The sequence below is a fragment of the Kogia breviceps genome, chromosome 7, assembly GCF_026419965.1.
Source record: "Kogia breviceps isolate mKogBre1 chromosome 7, mKogBre1 haplotype 1, whole genome shotgun sequence".
NCBI lineage: Eukaryota > Metazoa > Chordata > Mammalia > Artiodactyla > Physeteridae > Kogia > Kogia breviceps.
In genome coordinates this window covers 80,866,088-80,885,119 of record NC_081316.1, presented here as the reverse complement: position 1 = coordinate 80,885,119, position 19,032 = coordinate 80,866,088, and the positions used below count along the sequence as shown (strand labels likewise).

Below are 19,032 nucleotides of genomic sequence, written 5' to 3'. Positions count from 1 at the left end.
TAATACCTTAAATACCACGTCCTCTGGGAGGCCTTTCTTGATCCCCTCCCTTGGTTTCCCACCATACATGGTATGGTACTTCTCCCATGTAGCCTTTATCACACTTCGCTGTAATTTTATGCTAAATAGTTGTCCTTCCCATCACACTTCGCTGTAATTTTTTGCTAAATAGTTGTCCTTCCCGGAAGGGACTGTAAGTTCCTTGAGGGCATGGACCCTAGCACCTATTACAGTGACTAGAACATAGTAAGCATTTGATAAGTATTTGTTGAATAACACTTCGTATTTTATAGTCGTGGACACTGAGCCTTAGAGAAGTGTTAGATAACCTGTCCAGAGCCTCTCAGCCAGTAAAGTTTCAGAGCCAACTTTCCTACCCTTGTCTTTGATGCTCGTAAAGTTCATGTTCTCTCCACTGTACCACTCACATGGCAGATCCAGTTCCCAAACATGCCTCAGAATCTGAGTGTCTACTTCCTGGGCCTTTCCTGTTTTTGACACTTGGTGTCTTTTTTATTTCTTCCAGTGTGGTGCAGGTCCTGCTTGCAGCTGGTGCTGACCCAAACCTCGGGGATGATTTCAGCAGTGTTTACAAGACTGCCAAGGAGCAGGGAATCCATTCTTTAGAAGGTAAGTGTGGGCTACCCTGCTGTTCTGAGATCTCTCCTCCCTGTGGCTTCCAGGCAGCCGTGCTCTGTGCCAGCTCTACCAGCAACTCAGGGTGAGAGCCTGCAAGTCCCTCATCCTCTAGGAACTCATGGAGAACCCAAAAGGCTTGGAACAGACGCCCTTCACAGTCCCCTCTGGCTCTATAATTTATGTCACTTCAAGTCTTGGGGAATAAAATAGAGGTCCAATTTCATAACCGGGGGGAGGGGTAGAAGAACCTTTTAACTGGTGTTCTCCCAAAAGTGCCTCAATCTGTGGAGTCTCAGATGAGTGGACAGTGGAGCAGGTTTCCATAAAATAAGGCAACTGTGTGGAATGTGGATTTATTCTTCCTCTACTTTCTGCAGACTTACCCTGTCCCAGCCCTGTCCCAGCCCTGCCCCAGAACTAGAAAGCAGCCTCAGTTGTTTCCTCAGCCTCAGAAGTCCCTCAACTGTTTTTTTCCCCTCTTCTATGTGAAATACAATCCTCTCTCTGGACTGGCCCCTCAACTTACTGAATGACCCAGGACAAAGAGTGGGCCTTGTCTGTGCTTGTAGAATGGGGTGGTCATCAGTGCCTCCCTGGGGTGTTGTGTGCGTGGTTGCTTGGACTTCTTAGAGGAAAGAGGCGGTGTGCACCTACCAGGGCTTGGTCACGTGTCTGTTGAAGGGTACCTGGGCAAGTTAGTCCGTTAATTGCCTCTGGTGAGTAGTTTTTCGAAAGTAGAGTTGAGAAGAAGGCAGGTTGCTTTGACTGCAGACAGAAATGAATATTTTACGTTTGAGCTTTGCTTGTCCAGATTGGCTCTGCTGCCTGCCCATTATCCTGGATCACTCACAGAGGCCGAGATTCCCCTCACTTTCCAGCAGCAGGGCAGATGAGCAGTGGCTACTTTAGGGTTGGCAGTAATGCCAGGAGGACAGACAGCCTTGCTGACTGCCTAAGGGTCAGAACATTGACCTGAGGGAAGGTTCAGCAGAGGGAAGCAGTGTGCTCAGCCCTCAGAGCTGTCAGCAAGGCTACCAGACTGACGTGGGTGTGGTAGCCTAGGGCAGAGGTGTCATTGCTGCCCCAGCAAGGTTTCTCAAATCAGTAGTGTGAGAGAAATGTCAAGAGCATCAGAGCATTGCTACCCAGTTGCAGTGTGAAGTTGCCCTCCGCCTGCCTCTCCACCTCTCTGAACCTGCTCCTTTTATCAAGCTCGCTTGCTGTGACTAGATCCTCCATGGAACCTTTGCTGCAACCTGCCCTCAGCTGCTCTTCTGAATGTTCTCTAAATCTTGCCCCTTTATGTGGTTATTTGAACTCTGATCTGCTCATATGGCTTTTCTTTCCTCATCAGCTGACAGTTCCATGTTCAGGCCTTGACCTATGCCTCCTTGGATTTCCCACTGAGCTGGGGGAATCATGTTCACTTTGTTTTCAACAGAGGAGAATTTCATGCGTACCAAACTTGCCCTGTATTTGCAGCCTGATGTGTGGGGACTCAGCTTATAGGCTGTTCTCTCCTCACTCAGACATAACATTGCCACCCTCAGCTCTGTCTTCTGTTCAGGTGCTCTCACCAAAAAGCAAGGAGGAGCATTTGCTGAGAGGGCAGGGCCAGGTAGAAGGGAAGGGATTATTTGAGTGCCTTCTTATCTGTTCTTGGGATCCCAACAGGGTCCAATAAGCATTTTTGATTTCACAGAATCTCAGAACTGTGAAGCCATCTAATCCAACCTCTGCTGTCACACCAGTCCCCACCCATGCCTTTCAAGTTTTGTACCTTTGTGTTCTAATAGTTCAGCTTTCCAGGTTGATGCTCATATTCAACATTCTAGATCAGTGGTCAGCAAATTTTTTCTGGTAAGTGCCAGATAGTAAACATTTTAAGCTTTGTGGGCCAGTTGGTCTTATCTGTGACTACTCAGCTTGGCCACTGTAGCGTAGAACACAATACACAAATGAGTGGGTGTGGATGTGTTCCAGTAAAACTTTATTTACAAATATTAGCAGCAGGCTGGATTTGGCCCATAGGCTGTAGTTTGCCAACCATGTTTTAGATATTTCCTTTTTTCTTTCTTTCCTTCCTTCCTCCCTTCCTCCCTCCTTCCCTCCCTTCCTTGCTTCCTTTCCATTTCTTTGCCTGTTTTTGTCAGCCTCCTCTGAATTTTTTTTAACTCTTGGTAGCCAGCCTATATTCTAGGTAGGTAGGTAGGTAGACAACAAAAATATTGGAATAGGCTAGCATGTCTCTCATGAAATAAAGATAAAAATATTAACTATCTCTTCTTATTTTATATGATCTGCAAAGTTAACAAATAGGCTTTCTATGGATTCATTTACTTATTCAACAATAATTTTACAAAATTTTATTGATCACATTCCTATCTAGCAGGCACTGATCTAGGTACTGGTGAGTTGAGTTAGACAGGCAAGATCCCTGCCATCATGTACTTCATGTGCTAGTCTTTGATTAAAATGTTTACAGGACTGTATTAAGTACAGAGCCCTGGAGCTCATGATCAGGATAATTTAGAAGCATTACTCAACAGTCACAGTTGTAGATCCACCAAACTTCATTCTTTTCTAGCCTCCATTTCTTCATCCTGTCCACAAAATTTTAAGAGATTTTCTCCAATTTATTGTTGAAATAAAAACATGTTTAACATTTGTCTTAATTTGTTGCTCAGTAATCCTTTCCCAAAAGGATATTAGGTTATTCTGGCATGTTTTTGTCTTACCCTTAGCGAACCCATACTGGTACCCAGTAATCACCTAAGTGTTTCAGAACCATTAAAAATAAATTCTAGATTGAAATAATAAATTTTATCAACGATCATTGATAAACTCACTGCTCTATGGCTTGTGAGATCTAATTCTCTCTGTAGCTTTTTCTCTTTTTTGAATTTCAGACGACCTTTGCCAGCCACAGTTTTCTGGCAGCTCATCTGATTTTCCCTGGTGTATCAGTGTGGATGTACTCTGCTCTCTGACTTCATGCGCTCTACTTTCTGACTCCGGGCCTGGAGAGTGACAATTCTTTAAAATCGTCTCAGGGTTCTCCTCTCCTTACTAGTCTAAGCCTTTAACTCCTTCTTAAACATATTTTTCTTTCCTTTTTCCATTTAAAGATACTTCATTCATTTATCCATTCAACCAGTATTTATTGATTGCCCACTGTATGCAAGTCATTGTACCCAGCTCAGGGTCATTCTCACTGATGAAGTAGACAGAAACAGAAGAATCCTGTGTTTCTTTTTTTCTTTGGATTGGACTGACTTTTTCATGGGAAGCTACCTGACTTGGGGGTGTGTGAGGAGGTTAAGTAGAAGACAAGGTACAAGCCCCTTGTCCAGAGTGTATCTAGGCAAATTCACAGGAAAGTCACAAGCTCAGCAAAGTTCTTCAAAACACAAGCAAAGCATAAAGTCAGTGCCAAAGTCCATCAAGTTCACTAACTTTCTAATAGATGTTTCTGTGGAACTCAGCCTATGCTCAGTACTGAAGGGAAGAGTGAGTTGTAGTTTGTGACTTTGTCAAGACCTCCCTAAACCCCTGTAGTATATCCCTTGTCTACCTTATCAGTATTATGTGAAGATGAAGAGATAAAGTATGTGATGTGTGAATTGTAAAGTACTCTACGGTTGTAATTGCGTATTAGTTTTGTTTATTTATAATTGAGCACGCACTTACTGAGTGTCAGGCACTCTGCCAGATGCTGGAAATAAATAAATAAAAATGGATATATATGATCTAGCCCCTCAATTTATATGATCTGCTCCCAGTCAAGTAAGAAGACAGACCTATGAACAGGCACCACAGTGCAGAGTGATAAATGCAAAGGTTGATAGATATACAAAGGATATAGGTAGCACTGGTATAGGTAGTGATGCCCTCTACCTGAAGGCAGACTGATATCTGGGAAGTGTCACAGGGTAAGTGACTTTGAACTGGGTCTTAAGGATGAGTCAGAGACTGCCAGGCAGACTAAGAGGGGTGGACTTTCCAGGTAGAAGGGATAACACATGCAGAGATACAGGATAGGTGACAGCCACTGGAATCATCTGCCACAGTACTGAGAACAGCAAGAAGTAAGACCAGAGAGGGAGGCAGGGTTCTATGTGGGAAGGACCCTGAAAGGCAATTCTAGGAAACTCATAGTGTTTTCTGAAGGCCATCAAAGGATTTTAAGTAGGATAATGTTCAGTTTACATTAGCATTTTAGATGGACCATTCTGATGGGGTGGGGATGAATTGGAGAGGAGAGATTAGCAATGATTTTTGATGTTTGGGGGATGATGGATCCCTTTGAGAATTGGATGAGAAGTCATGCTCCTCTCCCTCAAAATGCATTTCTCGTTTCTGGGGATTTCTAAAAGAAATCTTTGGGAATGGAGAGAATTGGTATTAGAAAAATAATAGGAGGAGGTGGAGTATTCAGTGGAATGTGGGAGTTGATGGAAAAGGAGGCACCAATCTGTCACCTCGGGTTCTGCTTTGGGTGAACTGTTAGATGAGTGGGTCTGTAGTTCAAAGATGTCTGGCAGCATTTGCTTGGTAGTTAAAACAATGAATGTGACTGAAACTGCCTAAGGAAAGGAGTTAAAGGGAAGGGATAGGAGGACAAGTCCTTCACTCAGGGTATCAGCATTTAAGGTGTGGGGAGGAAAGAGTATCCAGTCAAGGAGACCAAAAGGTATCAGAGAAGTTGCCTGGTTTTCTCTCAGAGATGCTCTATACCCGTTCTGCCTGCTCAGAATGGGCACAGCCTAGAGAGGAAAGAAACCTCTTTGCTGAGACTTGGCTATCGGTTGCCCCATTCCTAGTGAAACCCTTCTCCTGTTTGACGTTTGGCATCGCTCTAGCAAGAAGCCTGCTCAACTGGCACATTACAGTATCTTCAACTCTTGTCAAGGTTGGTGTTTCTGGGTAGAGAACAGGTCTGCTGGTGCAGGTGATGTAGGGATGCTTGGCCTTATTGGTCTGACTGTTCTGTCCATTCTCTCTAGTTCTCAGAATGGCATCTTCAGAGGCACAGTGATATCCTGGAGAAAGGTCAGTCTTCAGTGCCAGGAAGTAATGGGTCCTCTAAGCTCTGTCACCAGCTGTGTGATCTTAAGCATGTGGCTTAAGGTCCTTGAATTTAGGTTTTCTCATCTGTAACATAGGGATAACAATACCCATCTTAAAGGGTTGTTTGGATGACTAGAAATAAATACATGTAAAGCACAGTAGCATGTGATGAAGAATTACTGTATGGAGTTGGGTCTTGGATCAGTGTAAGGCAGGAAACCTGCCTTGGAGGTACTGAGCAACTTTCCGCTCAAGGGGCACTGACAGAGGCTGGCTGTCCGCCCATCAGGGATTTTGTAAAGGGTCATTAGATTGTATAGCCTCCAAGGTTCCTCTCAGCCATGTGATTCGCAAGGTTCTAGAACCTTTAGGCTCATCGTCAGAGGAAGTAATGTACTTAGAAGAAGTAGGATTTGAGCTGGGCTTTGGAGAGTGAAGAGGAGGGGAAAAAAAAGGAAAGATTTTCTTAGCAGGGAGCACAGCTTGAGCAAGGCACTTAGAGGAGACACGTGGAGGAGAGCTTAAGAGATCATGGCTGCTTCTCTACCAACTCACTCCCTGATCTTGACCACATTCCATTCAGTGCCTTGAGCCCCACCCATGCCCACTCTAGGAGAGTTCCACTTGTGGCTGGCTGATGGGTGGTGGGCCCCAATCCTCAGGTGGAGGAGGCAGTAGATTAGACGTAACAGTAAACAAGTCACCCAGTCAGGGATGCTGCTGGCTGCTTGTAAGTAACTGTTATAAACATTGGGTGTCTGGGGCTGTCAGAAATGCAAGGAGCACTCTGAGCTCCTCCCACATAGACAATTAAAACAATAAAACACGGCAGAAACATGGCCAGAGTAGGCTATAAATCAGCTTCTCCTCTCAGCTCCAAGTGGCGGCTGTATAAAGATGAGTTGTGCAGAAGCTGGGTTGGCACAGGGCCCTTCTGGGGGTAGAGGGCCTGGCTTGCCTGGCTGAACCTGCCAAGGGTAACCACTCCAGCCCAAGTGGCCCTCTTCCCACAGCTCCAGGGGCTGCAGGTCCTGACCTGCCCCAGCTGACTTCCCCATCTCTGTGTCTTCAGATGGGGGACAGGACGATGCAAGCTGGTACATCACAAACCAGTGGACAAGTGCCCTGGAGTTCAGGAGATGGCTAGGAGTCCCTGCCAGCGGTAATGGAACTGCTCTCTATAAAATTTCTCCATCTCCCCAGGACACGCTAAAGAGTAGTCTTACCCTAGCTCATCTGTTCACTGTAAGTTAACACCTAGCACCCACTGCATGTCCAGACCTACCCAGGCAAAGCAGAGAGAATCTGTGCCCTTGGAGACAAACTCAAATGGGAGTAATAAGGCTCCCAAGGACCTAAAAATCACCTAGAGAGCTTGTTAAAACACAGATTCCTGCCACACCCCAACTCCCAAGATTCTGATTCAGTATGTCTAGGGTAGGACCTGATACTTTACATTTCTGCATTTCTAACAGGCTCCCACTCTTGAGTAGATGATCTAGGCTACTTGTGCTTGAACTGCTTTAAGAAAACTCACCTGGACCTTCTCCTCCCTGGAAGAGACCTTTTCTTTTTTGGCACTTTAAGTTTTATTCCTAGAGCGTCTGTGTGCTTAAGCCATGGTATTATGGGTGTACAGAACACTTAGTAGCTATGACACCTGGAACAATTTTCTGTACCTCTCAGAGGCTGCATCTCCTTATTTGTAAAATAAAGGTTATTGGGAGAGTTAGGGGCAGTATATTTATCCCTAGCCTAAAACCTAGAACATAGAAGGAATTCCATTAATGTAAATTTCTGTTTTTATATCATCATCTTTGTCCTCATGATACTCTTAATAAAATTTCATTCAGAGTCTGTCACAGCCTTCCAAATGCTTTTCAGTGGTAGCAAACTGTTATCTGCAAAGAACCAAGCATTATCTCAGAGTCCAAGGAATGGCTTGGCTATCACCTAACTGTGTGACCTTGGGCAGTTCTCTTTAGCTCTCTAAGCCTTGATTTTCTCATCTGTAGAGAATAATACTTTTTATACCATAGACTTATTATAAAGATCAAATTGAAGTACTTATGAAATATTTGAGAAAATACAAGGTATCATGCATATATACGGTATCAGCAAGAATGATAATAAATAACAATAAAGATTGACGACATGACCAAGACAGTGTTTGACAAGGGTCCAGTCAGAGGAGCAGATAACAAGGACTATCAGAGCTCAGAGAAGAGAATCTCTGGCTGAAATGTCAGGAAGTAAAATGGTATTTAAGCCTCAAAGTATAAGAAGGTTTTATGGAAGGGCCTGCAACTAAGTGTGAATTGAGTGTGATCAGAGAAGGAGTATGTTATATCCAAAATACTCAGGGGTGGAAAACAGAAAAAACATATTTCAGGGCAGCAAGTAAACTTGTTAGGGTGAAGCATCTGTACAGCAGAAGATTCATTTTACTTTTTTTTTTTTTTTTTTTTTTTTTTGAGTTACTTGGGCCTCTCACTGTTGTGGCCTCTCCCGTTGCGGAGCACAGGCTCCGGACACGCAGGCTCAGCGGCCATGGCTCAAGGGCCCAGTCGCTCCGCGGCATGTGGGATCTTCCCAGACCGGGGCACGAACCCGTGTCTCCTGCATCGGCAGGCAGACTCTCAACCACTGCGCCACCAGGGAAGCCCAGAAGATTCATTTTAGAGGGTAATGAGCAGTAAAGGTGCTGCTTTAAAGAGAGTAGGCTGGGGCCAAATCAAGATTCTTGGACCTTATCCTTTAGGCAGAGAGGAGTCTTGAAGGCCCTAGAGGAGAAGGTACTGCAGGAACTGATTCCTTCCAGAGTAGAGAAGTAGGGGGAAGTGATAATAATAATAGTAAGATGATGATGATGACGATAGCTACAGCAGCAGGTTATGTTTATTGATACTTACTGTGTGCTCACAGCAACCCTGTGATGTAGGCACTAAAGGAAACTGAGGCAGAGAGATGATGCCAAATGCCAGCAGAACTGTCTCCTGCCCTTGTAGGAACCCAGCAACCATATCAGCCTGTATGTGCCCCACACTTAGCTCAGAACCTCTGACTTGTCCAAAGTCTTAGAAGGCTTGGGGATCTGCCAGGCCAAAAGCTGTTTGGGCAAGCTATTATTTTTAATAATGTGCCTGCCTCTTCCTCATCATTGTCAGAGCCTTGTCACACCTTCAGTGCCAGTGGTTCTACATGTCATTTCTCAGCAGTGTCAGCCACTGCAGAGTCACTAGGATGGACAGTGCACTGTCTATCCATCAGGTTGGCCAACTTCAAGATTAAGTGTAGCAGCCAGTTAGGTTAATTGTTTCCATCCTTTTAGCCCTCCAAATCTATATATACATTTAACTAGGAGAGGGAGATAGACTAGTTGACATGTTTTATTAAAAATAATAAATTCGATACATTTATAAAAATAAGAAAAAAGTGGGATGGAGTGTCACAGAACTAGTCTTATGATTTTTAACTGATTTACATATTTTGTGTATAAATATTTTTTCATCAAAAGTTCCAAATCAGGGATGGGTCCCACACACCACACAAAATATATTAGAGACATTTATATGGATAGCAGGAAGGGAGACAGAGGGCTGAAATTTTCCAGGCACCCAGTGATTGATGGGGGCTGAGGCTCCCCCTGACGCTTTATTGAGTTTCCGATGATTATCTCTCACTGAGACATTTTTTACAGATGACGGTCGAGCTGTCACAATGGACCATGGGGGAAAAAAAAACCAACAATAATAACACTTTAATCTTTTTACTGCACTGCTCCCTAGTATCTCAGATTCATCTTCCCTGACACACGCAGTTCATTATTCTGCCCCTCCCTGGATGGGAAATAAAGGAAAATAAATATATATGTAGACACACTTACCCACATACATACACACACACAGAGTATATATAAGAGACCACCCCAGAACCAGAGAGGGGCAGAATTTATTGTTCTTTTTGCAAGTGTTGAGGTTTATTAGCAGAGATGCTGGGTTGGCTTGGAATTGGCTATTAATTACAGCATTTTGTATTTGTTTTTTATTGTGGGTTTTTAACATCTTAAAGAAAAGGCAGAGGAGAGGCATGCAGGTGTAGAGATGGGGAGCAGAGAGGGACCAAGTTTGGCCAACCAAGTAGCATAGCTGGCTGAAAGGCAGAGAGGTCAGACTCCTTCCTCTTGTTGCCAGCCCTGCCCAGAGGATCCCTGGACCTGAAAGAATACTGCTTTGGTTAGGATCAGGGTGGGGGCAGGGGAGTACGAGAAGGTGAGATCAGGGTAATTATAGCACAGATCAAAGGGACTCTAGATACCTGTGAGCATGTTATTCCCCTGAGAGTTAGGAGAAATGGGAAGTAGTGGAAGTTCAAATGGAGTGTTGATGGGTCTGTAGATAACAGAGGAAAAAATAACAGAACAAGTAACAAATTCTTAAGAGTTGGCCCAGCTCTTTGATTTTGATGGTGTGCAGGTGAGACATAGGCTCTGGAAAGCTCTACCTGGGTCTGTGGTCAAAGGAGGGTCCTGGGCCAGAGAGGATGCCACACTGACTGTCTAGGGCCACAGGCAGGGTGAACAACCTATTGTCTTAAGGTTCCAGTCCAACCTTCCTGCTCTTCCACTTCTCTTTCTTGGAGTGAGAGAAGATGGACTTGGGATCCCAATGGGAAGGCTGCCCTTGATGTTTCTCCAGTAGAGTAAGTGCTAGCCCAGTCTTCTCTTTAATTCATCAAACTTCTCTGAGCTCCTACTACAGAAAGTGCCAGTGCTCATGCTACACTATGGTAAGGTATAATAAGGTGAGCCAGGGTCCTGTTCTTAAGGAGAAACCTTCCAATCTATGGGCAGAGAGCGTGGTGTTTGTGAGAACCATTTTTAAGCGGGGTCTAACCCTCCAGCCATAGGCCAGCCTAGATGACCGTTCTCTACATTAAGGTTAAAGAGATCTATAAGACACAGTATCTGTCCTTCAAGAATCTGTTTTCTGCTTGGAGAGACAAGCGTAACATCCATTCACTAAAGAAGTATTTATGGAACACCTGCGATGCTCAAGAGTGTATGCATGAAGCAATCTGAGAACACAAAAGACTATGTAAGAGAAAATGTTAACTAATTTGTTGTGGACTAGACAGTACTAGAATGCAGAGAGGAAAGGGAGATCAGTGAAAATCAGACTTCTTGAGTTGTAAAGAATGGGTAAAACATAGATAAATAAAAGGAAGAAATAGTGAAGCCATGATATCACATAGAGAAGAGAGTAAAAGCCTTGGAGTTGAACAGACTGGCTCAGTCATTGACTACCATTATGACCTGAAACAAGCTACATAACCTCTCTAAGTGCCAGCTGCTTCATTTAGTAAATAAGAATAATAATAATAACAGCCCCATATGATTCTTTCAAGGAAAATAATTGTAAAGTTCCTTGCACAGTACCTGGCACATAGTAAGTGCTCAGTAAATGGAGGCCATTGTTTTCTTATTACTTCAAGACTTTTATATATATATATATATACGTATGTATTATATTAATATGTATATATATTTTTTAATTTTTTGCTGCACTGCATGGCATGTAAGATCATAGTTCCTGTACCAGGGATCGAACCCATGCCTCCTGCAGTGGAAGCACAGAGTCTTAACCACTGGATCCCCAGTGGTTTCTGCTTGGAGAGACAAGCGTAACATCAATTCACTAAAGAACTTCACTCTTGGGAAGTCCCCCAGGAGTTATTATATTTATGTAAGACTCTTAGTCCTGGGATATTAGCCTTCAGAGCTCACCTGTGACCCTTCACTGAGTATGAAATGGGCTCCCTTCAATGAGCCTGACATATTCTTCAGTGTTAGTGTAAGAGGTGATTCTGGCCATGGTTAGAGTGGCGTCAAGAAGAGGAAAGGGCACAATAATAAATTTATTACCATTTATTGCATCCTTACTACATCAGGCGGTGTGCTCAGTTCTTTACATTTTTTAATGTAATAGTTTTATTGAGATTTAATTTACATACTATACAGTTTACTCATTTAAAGTGCATAATTCAGTGGTTTATAGTATATTCACAAGATTTGTGCCACCATCACCACAATCAATTTTAGAACATTTTCATCACCCTGTAAAGAAACCCCATACCCATTATCAATCATTTTCCATGTCTCTCAACTCTCCCTAGCTCTAGACAACCACTAATCTACTTTCTGTTTCCATAGGTTTGCCCATTCTGGACACTTCATATAAATGGAATCATACAATATGTGATCTTTTGTGACTGAATTCTTTTTGACTTAGCATGTTTTCAGGGTTCATTCAAGTTGTAGCATGTATCAGTACTTCATTCCTTTTTCTTAGCTGAATAATATTCCATCGATGGCTATACTACATTTAGTTTATCTGTTCATCAATTGAGAGTCATTTCGGTTGTTTTGACTTTTGCTATCATGAATAATGCTGCTGTGAATGTTTGTGTACAAGTTTTTGTGTGAACATAATGTTTTCAGTTTTCTTGGGTTTATATCTAGGAATAGAATTGCTGGGTCATATAGTAACTCTATGTTTAACATTTTGAGGAACTACCAGACTGTTTTCCAAAGAGACTGCATCATTTTACATTCCCACCAGCCATGTATGAGGGTTCCAGGTTCTCTGCATCCTCACCAACACTTATTATTGCCTGTCTTTTTCACTTTATCCATCCTAGTGGATATGAAGTGGTATCTCATTGTGGTTTTGATTTGCATTTGATGACTAATGATGTTAAGCATCTTTTCATGTGCTTTTAGGCCACTGTGTGTCTTCTTTGGAGAAATAGCTACTCAGATTCTTTGTCCATTTTTTAACTGGATTTGCCATTGAATCTTGTGAGATAGGTGATGATATCTATCTTGCAGATGAGAAAACAGATTCTCAGAGATGTTAATTTGATCAAAGTCATACAGTGAGTTTTGCTTACCAGTCTGACTGGCTCTGACCTTTATGCTCTTCCTAATACACAGTGCTGCCTACTGAGGATTCTTGGTAGGATCACCAGGGTCATCTCATGGAGTGGGGTCTCTCCAGCAGGAAGGGAGGAGTTGGAAGTCTATTTGGAGACATTAGGACCAGGTTGGAGAGCCTCTGAAAGTCAAACAGAGGAATATGGGTATATTACAGGTTCCAGGACAGGGGAGGACATGTTAATTTAAAAGTCGCTATTTCCTAGATGCAGCCATTTCCTGTGCCTTTCACTATATCACATCATTTCAATTTTCACAACAATCCGATTCAAAGATAGTAATGCTTCCATTTTACCACTGAGCAGTTTGAAGCTCAGAGGGATGAAATCACTTTCTAGAGTCACCAGGATTAGAAGCCAGGTCTTTCCAGCTCAATATTCTGAACTCTTTCCTTTCAGAAATACTTGGTAAAAGATAGATTCTTTTGATGTTATTTGCAGCATTTATGAGATCTTGAGGGCAGAGCCTGTTCATATTGCCATGGCCCAGCCCATGGAAAGTATGTAAACTTTGCTGGATGAACAAGGAAAAAAACTAGAGTATATGGTATAGAAGGACCTAATTCCAGTTGGATTTTGGCAGAGAGAGGAGGTTTGAGTGAGATATTGGAAGTCTCCAGTGTCCCAAGACTTGGTGTCCTGGGGGCTTTGCTCTAACTTTCTAAACATGGGCCTTGGGAGAACATTCTGGTGCCTAGACATCCTTGGCTTCCCTAGAGCAGGATCAGGCATTTGGAAGTGGGATGGGTTTGGCCAGCCTTGCATCTTTCTTGTGTTCATGACAAGATTAGAATGGGAAGGACCCTCAGAGACCAAACCCTCAGAGACTAGTCCAGTGCTGCTCAGAGTTTTCTGTGAGGAGCAACACAAAGGGCTTTTTCAACTGTGCATTTCCAGGCCCTGCCTATTGAATCTAAATTGCTGAAGCGAGGGCCCAAGAATCAACTGTTTTTTTTTTTTTTCTTACAAGTTCCCCTTGTGATTCTGTTGCCACTAAAGTTTAAGAGCCACTGATGTGAAAAAACTCCTCTACTTTAAAATAGGGAATCTGGGACATGGAGGGATTGAGATACATACCAAGTTTAGTGACAGCCATTTTTGAACCCAGTTCACTTTTCTCCTAGTCTGTTGTTCTTGCTCTTCCTCATGCTGCTTAATTCATTAACAAAAATCACTGCCTGTGCATAGCTTTCAGGATAGAGTCCAAACCCCTCTCAGGATCAGGCCTCTGCCTGCCTGGGCAACCTCATCTGTGCCCACTGCTCCACCTGCCTTCACTCAGCATTCCAAGTTTACTGAAGGACTCCCAGTTTCTTGTATGGGCCGGTAATGCAGACTTCACCCTCTGTCCTTTGCAAACGCCACTTCCTTTCCTGGAACACTCTTCTCCACCTCATCTTCCAGATAGTTTTTCTGGGAGATTCCTCCGCAAGCCACATGACATGTTCCCTGTCTTTGCTGCCATCAGACCGTTTGCGCACATGCCTTTCATTATCACTCACTGTGCTGAGGTGCTCTGTAGTGGTGTGCTTCAGGGCAGGGGGTGAATGAAGGCTCCTGTGTGCTCATTGCTGAAGCTGCATGAAATACTGAAGTGATGCTGGGTGAGATACATACAGAAAATGTTATGAACTAGTTTCTGTCATCCATGAGGAAATTAGGGAGTCAGAAGGGAAATTTTAACACAAGAAAGTATTACAAGAGCTGTTATAAGACAATAAGTAAGTGGTAAATGGATACACACAATCAACATGACAGGCATCCAAGGCAGAGCAAGGAGGAAAGGACTTCCTAGAAGAGGAGGCCTTGAATTGGGCTTTAAAGAAGAGTTAGGATTTGGAGAGGAAGGAGGGTCATCCAGGCTGTGGAAAGAAATGAAGAGCCTGCCCTCCCCAGAGATGGTCTCTTGGTGACCCAGCACAGGGAGTCTCCCTCTTGCTCCATCCCCTGGCTGAAGATAAACACAAGAGGCAGAGCCGACAGTGCCCGCAGAAGTTGAGGAGGCAGCTTGCCGATGCTGGCAGTAGGACTAAGGATTTAACAAGGTGGTAGATATACAACACCTTGTGGGGAGGGAGCTGTGAGCCCAGAGGCTTCTTCCTGGAGACTCTTGGGAAGAATTTAGCTTAGTGCCCGAGCTTCAAGCCAGGTCCGCTGATGCTGGGGTATGTGAGGCTTGAGCCTGTGGGCATTGGCGAAGCTGTGCAATATGGAGGATGGAACCAAGTGGGTTCAGGACCTAGTCCTGATCCACCACCGATTAGCAATCCAAATTGGGCAGGCCCCCCAACCTCTTTACCTCGGTCTCCTCCTCTGTTCAATAGAATAATATTTGACCTATCTGTCCTAGGTTGACCTGGGGTGAGGAAACAATTGCACTGAAGCACTCTCTAAACCGTAAAGTGCTGCACAATTGTAAGAGGTTATCCTTGTGTTTGTCGGGTTAGTCCTAAAGGTTCCCTTTCATGGAGACATGCTCACGTTTTTAAAGGCACTGCTAGACACTCCATGACATTAGGTAGCATAAGTTCCTGGGCGTGGTGGGTAGAGGCTGAGCCTGAGGGAGAGACTTTTACTAGGGTTACCTTTCCTCCACACAAGGCAATGAAAATAAAGCTTTTGTTATCTGGAGGCCACCCATTTTGCCTCGCATGCTTTTTTTCAGTCTCCTCCAATAGTCTTAACAATATGAGGACAGAAGCCATGTCTGATTCACTTCTGCATCCCCAGTGCCTACCCCAGGGGAGAAAACAGCATTACTAAATGTTTGTGGTAATGTTTTTAAAAATCTGTTATCAGATTTTATTCTCATAATACTTAAATATTTAGTATTCCTCAAATTATTGCTTGTCATGCCCATTTTACAGATAGAAGAACTTAGTAAGTGGCAGAGCTAAGATTCAGGACTGTGTGACTCCTTTACCTTAAATTACTGTTTCTTATTGTGGGAGGCAGTGGTTTGTTGTGTTTTGTTCTGCAGTTTCAACAGTGCTGAGTAGTGGCCAGGCTATAGGAAAGGCTTTGGGGACAACTTTCACCTCTGCTAACCCCTTGGCACTGCTAAGTACAGGGAATCCTGCAGAGTGTACGTCAGGTGCACACCTGCCCATGGCACTCAGACTGACCCTGGCCACGGCACCGTGCCATAGACTTTGCAGCATCAAAAGGCAGAGTTGGGAGCAGAAGGATGACAAAGTAATGCTTTGTCATTCTTCCTGTGGCCATAAGGGTGAAGTGACAGGAATGGCTGGCCTGGAGGGGAAGCAGGAGCCTGAGCCCATCTCCCCCTGTGCTGGAGACAGGCTGGTAGATGTCTTTGGGAAGGGGATGGTTCACTGGCTGAGGACCAGCTGTAAACACCAGGCCTCAAAAGACCACCGTGGTGGCCAGCTGGTGAGCCAGCCTTGGATGAGTCACTGTAGCTTCTGTGGGTTTGCTTCTGCTTTCTCTGTGAGAGCAAGTAAGAACATGAGGGTGCATGCTGCACACACCTCCTTTCCACCTTAAGTCTTTTTTTTTTTTTTTTTTTTTTTTGATAGAGAAGAGTATGAGAGTATGAGATCTAATGATCTGGGGGTTTCAGCAAGATATCCTGGGTCAGGGCTTCTAAAACTGGGCGACGAAGGGAAAAGAGCTTACTGGTGACCTGGACTGGGTCCTAGCTCTACCGCTGACTGACTGTGGCACCCTGCTGAACTTCAGCTTCCCCATCTATAAAATGGGGAGAGTGAACTTCCAGAGTGAACTTCCACCTCACAGGGTCGTTCTGAAATAAATAAGTAAATGAAGTGCTTTACAGATTGTTATGCACAACTCAGTTCCAAAGAGTGTTCCATGGAACACCAGTACTGCAGGATTTTTAACAAGGGTTGGGTGGAAAGAGGCTGTCAGACATAAAACTGCTGAGTAACGCCAAATTAAACAGATAGTTCTTACTCAGAACTGTGCCTTTTGGAGGGGAAAAGTGCATGCAGGGTTCCCAAAACCTCTTTTCACAGAGAGAATACACTTTTGGAAGCACAAGACTAGACAGTAAGGATAATACTGACTAAGAGATACTGTTAGGCCCTGTCCCAAGCCCCTTTACTCAACAGTGTCTCATTCAATCCTTATAATATCCCATGAGAGGGCAGTGTTATCATCTCTGCTTACAGGTAAAGAAACTTGGCATGGAGAGGTTAGGTGAGTTACCCAAAATTACACAGTCAGTAAATTCAGAACTGGGACCCAAGCACAAGTGGTCTGGCTCCAGAGCTCACTTATTTAACAGCTGCACTCTACTTCCTCTACTAAATACTGCTGGCTGGCATTATTATCATTATTCCAAAAACAAGGTAATATTAGGGCCTTATTTATGTATTATGTATGCATTTGCTGATTCAACAAGTCTTTGTTAAGCACATGTTTATGGTCAGACACCGTACTGGGCACTGGGATACAACTGTGGGAAAGACAGTCACACTTCCTGTCCTCGTTGCGATTTTGGTCTAGTGGGGAACGTAGTCAAGTAAACAGATGATTGCAATGGAGTGGGTAATAAATACCATAATTGGGAGATGCCTAAAGTGCTAGGGAAGCTCTTGGGAGGAGTAACTACCTCAGACTCAGCAAGAATAACTAGAGGAAGTGACTTCTAATCAGAGTCCTAAAAGTGAATTGGAGTTAATTAGCTGAAGGCGTGGGAGAGGGGGAAATGTTCCAGGCTGTGGAATAGTATTTGCAAAAGCCAATAGGCCAGAAAGAGCATTAGGAAGGGGACGGTAAGTGATGAGACCTCAGAGGGGAGCAGGGGCCCTCTTCATGGACATTCCTTATTAGCTGGGCTGTGACACTGCCACTCTGCTGATGTTTGTCCCTGAACCAAATAGCCCAGCTGTGTCCCTTGAGTTCATCTACTTTTTTTATGGTAGGCACCCTGTGTATAGCTCTATCTTGCACTCGTGAAAAACAGTGTTATAATTTGTCCATTCAGTGGTCTGATTCTTGCATTAGACTGTTAAATTCTTAGAGTCAAGAAGTATGTCTTATTAGTATATCTCCAGAAGCCACCACCATGCATTGGTGTTCATTAATGATATATTTTGAATGAATGATATATTTTCTTTGTAAAATGGATTATACCTTTCCTGCTTTCTTGAACCAGCTATCACTTTTTGTCAGGTTCATCATTATATCTAGCAGTTAATGTCCTATGTGGCAATTCAGTGGTGCCCTAGGGGCTCTTGAGGCACTGTATTCTGTGGCTTCCTCTTTCAGCTTTATATTGTGCTGTTCTTTTCCCTCCCTGCCTGGTCAGCACTTGATTGTAATCAGCGTACTTGATTCTGAAGACTTCTCCCTAGCCTTCTAATCTGCAGTGGGCTGGAAACAAGATCCCTTACCATGACTTGATGAGACTGTTCGTGACCAAGTTATTCTCTGAGTTAGGTCCTAAAAGGGCTCTTATGAGAAAAATGCAGATGCCATTGCACAACTGACTTACATGTTAGCTAATCAGAGGCCTTCTTCCTGTTTTCCCTGCTCCAGGAAAGGTCAGATAACACTCCAGGGGTGGGGGTCATCAGTCAGGAGAGCCTCTGACTGGTGCAAAAGAGCTGATGGACCATTGATTCACCAGACCACAAGAAAGTGTGGTCTGTTCTCCAGTTACACACTCCAACAACTTCATTTTGACCAAACATTTGAAATGCTTCCACCTAAGCAAGCTTATCCGGTATTAGCTACAAACCTCAGGCTGATCTCTGTTAGGGCAAGTTCCATAGAGAGTGTGCTGGCACCTTCACTTGAGCAGGGAAAGAAGAGGGAGTAGGAGCCAAGGCTGGGACCAGAACATCTGGGCTCTGGGCTCTGACTCCCTCAATTGCAAAATGAGAGTGACAGCATGATATGATGGGAAAAAAGGGTGAGGACTCAGATTAGACCTGGGTTCTAATCCTCACTTAACCACTTACTAGCTCTGTGATCTCTGTGCTTTAGCTTTCATCTATAAAATGGGAATTCTAATACCTACTATATAAGGTAGTTAGGAGAATTAAATAGATTGTGTGAAATGACCATGTCAGCCACAGAGTAGAGGAAGTCAGTAAGTGAAATCTATTAGGATTAGGAAGAGGCATGACAGTCTTCTGGCTTTGGGGACTTTTAATAGCAAGTTCAGTTTTGTAGGAGGGGAAAATGCATAGATTCCATTCCAAGACAGCTTGGGAAAGAATGGTTTCAGAATTGTCTGGTGCTTTTGACTACATAGGCAAGGTTATGAATTACACACCTTTATCCAGTGGGAGGTAGGAGGAGCCTGCCCTCTGCAGGCCCTGTGCCATGGACTCGGGG

The 19,032-nt window shown here is 43.9% G+C and overlaps 1 protein-coding gene across 1 annotated transcript in view; it reads left to right on the top strand.

The window, feature by feature from the left end:
• CLPB (ClpB family mitochondrial disaggregase) overlaps positions 1–19,032 on the top strand; it is a 146,132-nt gene that overhangs the window by 56,581 nt on the left and 70,519 nt on the right. The window contains exon 4 of the mRNA XM_059068738.2: positions 527–630. Coding sequence (XP_058924721.1) covers positions 527–630 — 104 coding nt within the window. The remainder of the gene's footprint in view (positions 1–526; positions 631–19,032) is intronic.